Genomic DNA, 12,141 nt, shown 5'->3' with positions numbered 1-12,141 from the left:
CTGTTGTACTTCCGTTGTCCCTCTCTCTCCCCATCTCGTCTCCCGCCCCCTTTATTGTATGTTTTGTGTGTCCGTTTGTTGTTGTTTTTTTGTGATTGATGTTAGCTCTTACACGAGCCTCGATCTTGTATACAAAAAAAATAAAATAAAATAAAAACCTTTCCATATTACCGAGTTGGGACAGAAAATGGAGCACACAGAGTTGGAAAGACGACAAACAATGTGATGTAAAAATATCGAATAACGGACAATAATTGTGGAACCAAATGCCAAAATCATCCATAGACATGTTCCACTACCCAATTCTGGGAGGTCACCAAACCTCGTTTTTCCTAACCAGCACTTTATTTAAGTAGACCAGCCCGAGCGGAGCACCACGCACCTTGTGTCGAAGCACGTGGAGGGGTTTAGACGAACGATCCAGCAGCGATACGATCTTTCTGCTGCCCTGCACAGTCTCTCCAAAGTCCAGTGAGCCATAAGTGACCGCTTGCCGTTGCTCACGCTCCAGGATTCCCGGAACAACCGACTGTGCCGTGACTCGGTACCCACGGTAGTCGACGATTGTAGTACCAAGGCAGCAGATGGCGTCGACGTCGAGCGAGGCGAAGGCCCGTACCCCCGCCAGGTCCAGTGCTGGTGCAGCATGTGCCGCAGCATCACCTCCCAATGCCTGGCGGTCAGGCCATCGGATACATTGATAACTAGGACGGCACTCAGTAGAGAGCATACCTCCGCCTGGTTGGCCATATCACTCAATAGTGAAGGATCACTTAAAATATTAAAATAATTCTCATATCCGAATCTATATTCAGATCTTCACCAAAATCGAATCTGTTTGTCCTTGTCAGACACCCAACCGGTCCACAAAGTTTCGTCCAAATCCGTCCACAACTTTTTGAGATATCCTGCTATGTATCGTTTTTGGCCCCATCTCCCAATGGTGAAGAATCACTTATAAAATTCTAGTAGCCGAATCCGAATCCGGATCTTCACCAAAATCTAATCATTTCGTCCTTGTCACATACACTACATCTCTGCCAAATTTCGTCTGAATCCTCCACAAATTTTTGAGATATTTTGTTCACAAACAAACAAACAGACAAACAGACAGGGGTGAAAACATAACCTCCATCCACCTTTGGTGGTGGAGGTCATCCATCACTATATCAATAACACAAATAACAAGGTCATGGGACCAGCACAAGTGATCCATGGGGTTACCGAGTAGGACTAAACCACAGCAGTCTTTTGCAAGGCAAATGTTTCTCTCCATAGCTAAGATTATTTAAGGTCTTGGATTTCAAGATCCAGTTACCATAGTACAGGATATGTGCAACAACAAAAAATCAACTATAAACAAAGTGAAGCATCCTAATACCTAGAGTCGTTACAACTGTCTCCTTGAGATTGAATGACAATCAAATCACCCATCATATTGAAACAATTTATGAAAATGAACTTCTACTCTTCCTTCATTCAGTAAATTATAGGTACACCAAACATCTATAGACCTAGGCCAGATCAAATGTCACATCTTCCAAGCTATTGGCGGATTAACGCTGATAGGCCTGTAGTCGCAGATACCTTGTAGTGGTCTCGTACATCAAAGCCAAGGCTGAAGAAGAGATTGTTCCAAACAAACATTTGGCTTCGAGAATCCTCTCCTGGATTTATGGCCATCACATTCCCGTCAACAACTGCTTCGGCTCCTCGTATCGCCGTCATCACGAAGTCACTGTGCACCTATGAGAAAACACATCGGACATAACATTTCTACCATTCACTCATTCTCTCACTGGTGAATTCACCTGAATGGTTCAGGTTTTCTCCCATTTCATCCACTTTCCTGTTAATTGGTCCATCTAATCTGTCATTGATGATATCACTGATGTGTTGGGTTAGGAAAATGATGCATTATGCTTCACTTTGTTTCCTGAAGCTGTCATGTTATGGGGTAACACAAAATAAACTAGAGCACAAACCTTTGCCAGGCTGAACAGTTTACGCAATACGCATTACATCCCACCGATAAGCCAGATCTGGATCCGGACCTGAACCACAATCGAATCGGCTTATTATTGTCACCTAATCAACTCATACACGTAGTTTTGTCATAACTCGTACATAATTTTTTAAGATATCGTGCTATTTATCGTTCTTGTTCTTATGTCTCAATGGCGAAGAATCACTTTTTAAAATCCTAGTATCCAAATTCGGAACTTCACCAAAATCTCCAAATTCGGAACTTCACCAAAATCTCCAAATTCGGGACTTCACCAAAATCTCCAAATTCGGGACTTCAACAAAATCTCCAAATTCGGGACTTCAACAAAATCTCCAAATTCGGGACTTCACCAAAATCTCCAAATTCGGGACTTCACCAAAATCTCCAAATTCGGGACTTCACCAAAATCTCCAAATTCGGGACTTCACCAAAACCTTCAAATTCGGGACTTCACCAAAATCTCCAAATTCGGGACTTCACCAAAATCTTCAAATTCGGGACTTCACCAAAATCTCCAAATTCGGGACTTCACCAAAATCTCCAAATTCGGAACTTCACCAAAATCTCCAAATTCGGGACTTCACCAAAATCTCCAAATTCGGGACTTCACCAAAATCTCCAAATTGGGGACTTCACCAAAATCTCCAAATTCGGGACTTCACCAAAATCTCCAAATTGGGGACTTCACCAAAATCTCCAAATTCGGGACTTCACCAAAATCTCCAAATTCGGGACTTCACCAAAATCTCCAAATTCGGGACCACCAAAATCTCCAAATTGGGGACTTCACCAAAATCTCCAAATTCGGGACTTCACCAAAATCTCAAAATTCGGGACTTCACCAAAATCTCCAAATTCGGGACTTCACCAAAATCTCCAAATTCGGGACTTCACCAAAATCTCCAAATTCGGGACTTCACCAAAACCTCCAAATTCGGGACTTCACCAAAATCTCCAAATTCGGGACTTCACCAAAATCTTCAAATTCGGGACTTCACCAAAATCTCCAAATTCGGGACTTCACCAAAATCTCCAAATTCGGGACTTCACCAAAATCTCCAAATTCGGGACTTCACCAAAACCTCCAAATTCGGGACTTCACCAAAATCTCCAAATTCGGGACTTCACCAAAATCTCCAAATTCGGGACTTCACCAAAATCTCCAAATTCGGGACTTCACCAAAATCTCCAAATTGGGGACTTCACCAAAATCTCCAAATTCGGAACTTCATGAAAATCTCCAAATTCGGGACTTCATGAAAATCTCCAAATTCGGAACTTCACGAAAATCTCCAAATTCGGGACTTCACCAAAATCTCCAAATTCGGCACTTCACGAAAATCTCCAAATTCGGAACTTCATGAAAATCTCCAAATTCGGAACTTCACGAAAATCTCCAAATTCGGGACTTCACCAAAATCTCCAAATTCGGGACTTCACGAAAATCTCCAAATTTGGGACTTCACCAAAATCTCCAAATTCGGAACTTCACGAAAATCTCCAAATTCGGGACTTCACCAAAATCTCCAAATTCGGGACTTCACGAAAATCTCCAAATTCGGAACTTCACGAAAATCTCCAAATTCGGGACTTCACCAAAATCTCCAAATTCGGAACTTCACGAAAATCTCCAAATTCGGGACTTCATGAAAATCTCCAAATTCGGCACATCACGAAAATCTCCAAATTCGGAACTTCCCCAAAATCTCGCAATTCAGAACTTCACCAAAATCTCCAAATTCGGAACTTCACGAAAATCTCCAAATTCGGGACTTCACGAAAATCTCCAAATTCGGAACTTCACGAAAATCTCCAAATTCGGGACTTCACGAAAATCTCCAAATTCGGAACTTCACGAAAATCTCCAAATTCGGAACTTCATGAAAATCTCCAAATTCGGCACATCACGAAAATCTCCAAATTCGGGACTTCACCAAAATCTCGCAATTCAGAACTTCACCAAAATCTCCAAATTCGGAACTTCACGAAAATCTCTAAATTCGGAACTTCACGAAAATCTCCAAATTCTGGACTTCACCAAAATCTCGCAATTCAGAACTTCACCAAAATCTCCAAATTCGGAACTTCACCAAAATCTCCAAATTCGGAACTTCATGAAAATCTCCAAATTCGGCACTTCACGAAAATCTCCAAATTCGGGACTTCACCAAAATCTCGCAATTCAGAACTTCACCAAAATCTCCAAATTCGGAACTTCATGAAAATCTCCAAATTCGGGACTTCACGAAAATCTCCAAATTCGGGACTTCACGAAAATCTCCAAATTCGGGACTTCATGAAAATCTCCAAATTCGGGACTTCACCAAAATCTCCAAATTCGGAACTTCACGAAAATCTCCAAATTCGGGACTTCACGAAAATCTCCAAATTCGGAACTTCACCAAAATCTCCAAATTCGGAACTTCACCAAAATCTCCAAATTCGGAACTTCACGAAAATCTCCAAATTCGGGACTTCACCAAAATCTCCAAATTCGGAACTTCACGAAAATCTCCAAATTCGGAACTTCATGAAAATCTCCAAATTCGGAACTTCACGAAAATCTCCAAATTCGGGACTTCACCAAAATCTCGCAATTCAGAACTTCACCAAAATCTCCAAATTCGGGACTTCACCAAAATCTCCAAATTCGGGACTTCATGAAAATCTCCAAATTCGGGACTTCACCAAAATCTCCAAATTCGGAACTTCACGAAAATCTCCAAATTCGGGACTTCACGAAAATCTCCAAATTCGGAACTTCACCAAAATCTCCAAATTCGGAACTTCACCAAAATCTCCAAATTCAGAACTTCACCAAAATCTCCAAATTCGGAACTTCACCAAAATCTCCAAATTCGGGACTTCACGAAAATCTCCAAATTTGGGACTTCACCAAAATCTCCAAATTCGGAACTTCACGAAAATCTCCAAATTCGGGACTTCACCAAAATCTCCAAATTCGGGACTTCACGAAAATCTCCAAATTCGGAACTTCACGAAAATCTCCAAATTCGGGACTTCATGAAAATCTCCAAATTCGGCACATCACGAAAATCTCCAAATTCGGGACTTCACCAAAATCTCGCAATTCAGAACTTCACCAAAATCTCCAAATTCGGAACTTCACGAAAATCTCCAAATTTGGGACTTCACCAAAATCTCCAAATTCGGGACTTCACGAAAATCTCCAAATTCGGAACTTCACGAAAATCTCCAAATTCGGGACTTCACCAAAATCTCCAAATTCGGAACTTCACGAAAATCTCCAAATTCGGAACTTCATGAAAATCTCCAAATTCGGCACATCACGAAAATCTCCAAATTCGGGACTTCACCAAAATCTCGCAATTCAGAACTTCACCAAAATCTCCAAATTCGGAACTTCACGAAAATCTCTAAATTCGGAACTTCACGAAAATCTCCAAATTCTGGACTTCACCAAAATCTCGCAATTCAGAACTTCACCAAAATCTCCAAATTCGGAACTTCACGAAAATCTCCAAATTCGGAACTTCATGAAAATCTCCAAATTCGGCACTTCACGAAAATCTCCAAATTCGGGACTTCACCAAAATCTCGCAATTCAGAACTTCACCAAAATCTCCAAATTCGGAACTTCATGAAAATCTCCAAATTCGGGACTTCACGAAAATCTCCAAATTCGGGACTTCACGAAAATCTCCAAATTCGGGACTTCATGAAAATCTCCAAATTCGGGACTTCACCAAAATCTCCAAATTCGGAACTTCACGAAAATCTCCAAATTCGGGACTTCACGAAAATCTCCAAATTCGGAACTTCACGAAAATCTCCAAATTCGGGACTTCACCAAAATCTCCAAATTCGGAACTTCACGAAAATCTCCAAATTCGGAACTTCATGAAAATCTCCAAATTCGGAACTTCACGAAAATCTCCAAATTCGGGACTTCACCAAAATCTCGCAATTCAGAACTTCACCAAAATCTCCAAATTCGGGACTTCACCAAAATCTCCAAATTCGGGACTTCATGAAAATCTCCAAATTCGGGACTTCACCAAAATCTCCAAATTCGGAACTTCACGAAAATCTCCAAATTCGGGACTTCACGAAAATCTCCAAATTCGGAACTTCACCAAAATCTCCAAATTCGGAACTTCACCAAAATCTCCAAATTCGGAACTTCACGAAAATCTCCAAATTCGGGACTTCACCAAAATCTCCAAATTCGGAACTTCACGAAAATCTCCAAATTCGGAACTTCACCAAAATCTCCAAATTCGGGACTTCACCAAAATCTCCAAATTCGGGACTTCATGAAAATCTCCAAATTCGGGACTTCACCAAAATCTCCAAATTCGGAACTTCACGAAAATCTCCAAATTCGGGACTTCACGAAAATCTCCAAATTCGGGACTTCACCAAAATCTCCAAATTCGGAACTTCACGAAAATCTCCAAATTCGGAACTTCACGAAAATCTCCAAATTCGGGACTTCACCAAAATCTCCAAATTCGGAACTTCACCAAAATCTCCAAATTCGGGACTTCACCAAAATCTCCAAATTCGGAACTTCACCAAAATCTCCAAATTCGGAACTTCACCAAAATCCCCAAATTCAGAACTTCACCAAAATCTCCAAATTCGGAACTTCACCAAAATCTCCAAATTCGGAACTTCACCAAAATCTCCAAATTCGGAACTTCACCAAAATCTCCAAATTCGGAACTTCACCAAAATCTCCAAATTCGGAACTTCACCAAAATCTCCAAATTCGGAACTTCACCAAAATCTCCAAATTCGGAACTTCACCAAAATCTCCAAATTCGGAACTTCACCAAAATCTAGTCATTTTGTCATCGTCACACACCCAACCTCTCCACCAAATGTCGTCCGAATCTGTCCACATCTTTTTGAGATAACCTGTTCACAGAAAAACAGACAAGCAAACAGACAGGGATGAAAACCTAACCACCTTTGGTGATGGAGGTAACAATATACCTGTGTCCAAACAGGAACCACTTGTCCAAACAGATTCTCAAAATGCTGGTGTGTAAATGTCTCGTTGGGAGTTTGTTGTGTTTCATAAGTTAAGAAGATGTCTCTCTCAAGTTGTGTGGCGGTCATGGTCACACAATACCTTTGAAATGAAAGTTGTATTTTATTTTTGAAGCAAAAAAAAGTCATTCCTCCTTCACTAGTCGTTTTCATTTACAATTTAAATATCTGAAAGATGAAATAATGATGAATAACAGAATCTGACAGAATGAAAATAACAATTTTTTCCATGCAAAAAGTATGGATTGCCAAGACACTTGCCTTAAAAATGGTACGGTCTCTCAGCAAACGTTCTGGAAGGTTCTGCCTTTGAAGCTCCCGTGTTGCCTGAATCTCTTCATTCCAATCACGTGTCTACATGATTTGCAAATGGACAGGGATTCTCTTAGGGGTAACCACCAAGTGAGTGTTAACCAGACACAAACAAGCTTCATAATGGCACAAAACAATTAACAACTAGAACAGCACTCTTCGACGTCACGACGTCCACCGATATGCCTCCGCCCACATTATTACATCATTATAATACCTGTACCAAGTTTGATTGAAATCCATTCAGCTGTTCTCAAGTTAGCACATTTTTACCTGACATGACCTCTGAACTTTGGCCTTTGACCTCAGGACCCCAAAATCTAATCAGTTAATCTTTACATCATTATATATATCTGTACCAAGTTTGAATTCGAACCCTTTAGATTAAGTTATAGACCTATTACAGACGTTGACCTTTGACCTCTTGACCCCAAAATTTAATCAATTTATATTTACATCATTATACATACCTGTACCAAGTTTTAATTTAAATCCCTTTATCTGTTCACAAGTTATCACATTTTTACCTGACACTGTTTTTTTTTTTACCTCTGAACTTTGGCCTTTGACCTCAGGACCCCAAAATCTAATCAGTTCATCTTTACCTCATTATACACACCTGCACCAAGTTTGATTAAGATCCCTCCAGCCGTTCTCAAGTTATCGCGGCAACAAAAATCTATCAGGACGGACGGACGGACATCCTGAAACCATAATGCCTCCGTCGTCTTTGTCGGCGGAGGCATAAAAAGTTCACAATGGTGCTGAACCTGAGCATTTGGAGGGACAGGTGCAACTGATGAGAGTAAGAATAAAAAACCACCTTTAGAGGCCATTTTTCCCCGCAAGCGGGGGTTGGCCTTTTTCGGGAACTGTGGTTGTTGTTGTTTTTCGGTCCCCTTTTTGAAGCAATGTTTTACGGCCGGATGCCCTTCCTGACGCCAACCCTTTTTGCCGCCTTTAACGACAAGCAGGGAATTACCAGTGAACTGGTACTCAATTAGCCGACCTCGGAAGGTATGTACAGGCTGAGTCAACCCCCCTGGCGTTAATTCAGCGATCGACCGAGATTCGAACCCAGGATCCTAGGATCCTAAGCCGGCACCCTAGCCGCTAGCCCAACACCAGGGACTTGGAGTTATTACTCTGGACTATTACCAGAGTAAGAATAATGATTCATATTTGAATAACTAGCAACGGAACCCACCCTACGGGCGGGGCTTCAATTGGGAAGCCCAAATGAAAGGGCAAAAATCAATTGAAGGCTTTTATTATTTTAAACGATTCATATAAACATCCGTTGAATCATATCACACGCAAATCATCAAAATCTAAACAGTACATGGCACCCATTTTGAAAAAAGATTGAATTCTGCAAAATGGAAGCGGCCGCTACACCTGTTTCTCAGTCGCTTTGCACACGCTGCCATGTTACTTCGGAGCCGCACGTTTATATAGGAAGAATTCGTCAGGAGTCGACCTACTCTCTCCTGGTACATAGAATAAACAGTATTTGTAGAATTTCAACAAAAGCCACATCACTGTTCATATCGGTAAATATTATTCCATCATGTTTGGAAAAACTGGAAAATTGGAAAACTCGGAAAAATTGGAAAAACAATATAGCCTATTTTACTCCCAGGGGTCCCAGGAATACCCACCCAAAATATCGTTGCGATCGGTCGAGCCGTTTTTGCGGTACCTTCGAATGGACAGACAGACGGACGGACATTTGGTGAATTATAGTAAGATTGGGCCACCGGCCGAGTCATATCCCACAGATTCTACTTAAATAAGAAAGAGCCCCGTGGGGGACTGACGGTTATTTCCCCACGGTTTCTGAGAAGATTATAAAATAAATTACATGAATTTGGGGCGAAACCCCCATTTTCAGCCTCTAATAGGGAGCGGATCCAAATAGGGAGCACATCCCTATGAGACCTTAATGTTCTGATGTATCGTACCAAATTTGTTTTGATGTATTGGCCATGGGGAGCACAACTTAAGGTTAGGGCATGGACCCGATGCCTCGTGGCAAGTTTGGACTAAATCCGGCTGTCAGTTTCTAAGAATATTTTTGAATGAAATACCAATATTTGGGGTAAAACCCCCCATGCACTCCCAACATATGGGGTGCATCAGGATGGGGAGTACAACCCTGTGATACCTTGATGTCCTGATACATCGTACCAATTTGGTCCATATCGGTCAGGTAGTTTGTGAGATATTTTTGTCAAATGTTTACGGACGGACGGACAGACACCGTGACCCAATCTATGAGTTTATTTCGGAGAAACACCCTAAAAACCACCACGTATAAACCCGGCCAAGAAACTGCTTCGGCAGTAAACCCTTACGTGGTGTTCCTCTGATGCAGTTCCCCCTGTAGGTTAGAGGAGGAATTTGGAATTTGTTCAGGATGCCAGCAATAACTCGCATATTCTCCACGAAGGATATTGTAGAATATTTAATGTCTACCAACTAATGATAGCCGATGGGACACCCAGGTTATAACATCCAACCGAAGGACGGTCGGTACATACTGTTGCGGATATGGCATTTGGCCTCCATATCCGCTTGTAAATATTCCCCTATTTCCCCAATACTCCCCAACTATCCCCAATCCCCCATTCCCTAGTCCCATTGCCTGTAAATAACACTCTGTAGAACCGACCTTCCCCTTTTTCCCCCATTAAATGTCGTGCCCAGGTCCACCGCATCTCACGTAGACAACTTTCGGACATCTTGCTAGTTATTCTTAGTCTATGTCAGTTAAGGACTCGTTTCCATTAATTCTGACTCTTCGTTGCACCAGAATGTGATTGTATGGCACCAGTAGTGAGTTTAGGACCTTCCCCTACCTCCTCCCATCTTCCCCATGAAACTACAACAACTACAACAACAACAACAACTACAACTACAACTACAACAACAGAGGAGATTGGGGGCGGCGCGGCGCGGGGAGTGTGCGTCCTCACTCCGGCGTGGTTAGCCGCCATTGCCCATGCGCTCCACGGGGTTACCACGAAGGGGCCGGCTGTCAGCTCCTCGTCAGGGGCGGAGCCGGTAACCCCCCCGCACCCAATAAGAAGGGCGGACCGATTCCATCTGGGGCGGAGCTAACTAGCCGAGGGCGTGTCACTCCCCGCCGGATATACGCAGCGACTTACCGGACGTGACGTCAGATGCGCCCCCAGCTTGAGAAGACAAGTCACCACCTCCGAGCGCTGAGTGAGACCTCCCGCATCTTTGGACTGGACCGGGTCGATTTTGCCCCTGAGCCAAGGTGCACCTTGAGCCATCGAAGACCTGCCCCTCTTTGCCATCAATCCCCGTGTGAGTCAGTTTTGTCCCGTTTATCTGTCGTCTGTCGGGGCTAGATAAGACTGTGTCTAAGTGCCTATCTTCCTATGCTGTCCCTCTCATTCCTGTAATCTAACCTTCCGCCATAATATACACAAAGAATTAAGTTAAGCACCCCTACACAACGAATTAAGGTAAGCACCCCCTAATATATATTCTTTGTGTATATGTATACATTGGCATATATTCTAAGGTATGTGAGATCAAATAATGATTGGTATGACATTAGCAATTATCCATTGATGAAATTGAGTGATCAAAGTGAAAAAAAGTGATTGGTTGAGTCAGTGATCCGATCACGTGGGTCCTACACACGTTATTGACGCAAAGATCGCTAGAGGTCTTCTCAGAACAATGACTGTACGTTAGAAAACATAAACGTCATCCACACTGTCCGTGATGGACCTATAGCTCCATACTTAAATTGAGGTGAAAATATGCCTAAAATTCCCAAAAAATTTCACCTTAAATTATTCAGAATAAAATATTGAAAACGGCATGATTGTTATGTTTTTATGTGACCATAATATCACTTCTCCAGAAAATATAGCAATATCATGGGTATATTACACTGTTTTGACGACAACAAACTTGTAATGTGCGAGGTTGTAAAAAAACGGGGGGGGTGCTTAACTTAATTCTTTGTGTATATAACCTCCTCCGGAGGTCTTGAGAACCGTATCCCTGGTGTCGTGTCATTTTAATCCCAGCCGTTGTGTCCTTTTCCTTCATTGACCTAGCGTAGCGCGACTCGGCCAAGGTTCGAGTATAATCGGGTAACTTGTGCGGACACGGCGGCCATTCCGCTCGGCCCACCATAACATCAAAGTCGTGTCTGTAACAATTGGTGTCAGGAGTGTCGGATTCGGACCTGGGACTAAATTCATTTAGACCAAATTTTGGAACACCAATTGTACCACTAGGGTAACAATTGGTGTTGGGGAGGTAGAATTCGATCCGGAGCGCGTTTCCCGCGCTCGAAATTATAACGGCGAAATTTGATTTGTTTTACGGAAATAAAAACCCGAATTTTGAAAGTCGCGCTATGGCGGATCAAGACAGCTGGGTTCCGGTAGAGGAGAGTGAGGCAGGGTCGGTCCAGGACCAAATTGAGGGACGCGAGGAGAGCGAAGCAGCGAGGGTAGCAGACGCACAAAATAGCGTCGTTGCGCCCGACGTTGCGGGGGCGCAAAATGGCGCCTCGCTGGTCACCGCGCCCGCGACCGTGGCAGCGCCCCTGGTGGATCCGAACCTTTTTATGTTGCAAATGAGGGCCCTTATGGAACAAATGGGTGAGCAATTGGGAGACCAAATTAGAGGTTTGAAAAGCAGTATGGGACAAATGGGGAACCGGATGGAGGCTCAGAATGAGCAATTGGGGGTAATGGGAAGCCAAATGGGGGTAATGAGGGACGAAG

The 12,141-nt window shown here is 42.7% G+C and overlaps 1 protein-coding gene across 1 annotated transcript in view; it reads right to left on the bottom strand.

Moving 5' to 3' along the window:
• CLUH (CLUH binding protein of NUMT mRNA) overlaps window positions 1-12,141 on the bottom strand; it is a 73,663-nt gene that overhangs the window by 35,144 nt on the left and 26,378 nt on the right. The window contains exons 7-9 of the mRNA XM_068098870.2: window positions 7,310-7,402; window positions 1,588-1,746; window positions 383-673 (exon numbers count right to left, since the gene is read on the bottom strand). Coding sequence (XP_067954971.2) covers window positions 383-673; window positions 1,588-1,746; window positions 7,310-7,402 — 543 coding nt within the window. The remainder of the gene's footprint in view (window positions 1-382; window positions 674-1,587; window positions 1,747-7,309; window positions 7,403-12,141) is intronic.

The sequence above is a fragment of the Myxine glutinosa genome, chromosome 6, assembly GCF_964187855.1.
Source record: "Myxine glutinosa chromosome 6, kmMyxGlut1.1, whole genome shotgun sequence".
Classification (NCBI taxonomy): Eukaryota; Metazoa; Chordata; class Myxini; order Myxiniformes; family Myxinidae; genus Myxine; species Myxine glutinosa.
This window is presented reverse-complemented; position numbering and strand designations above follow the sequence as displayed.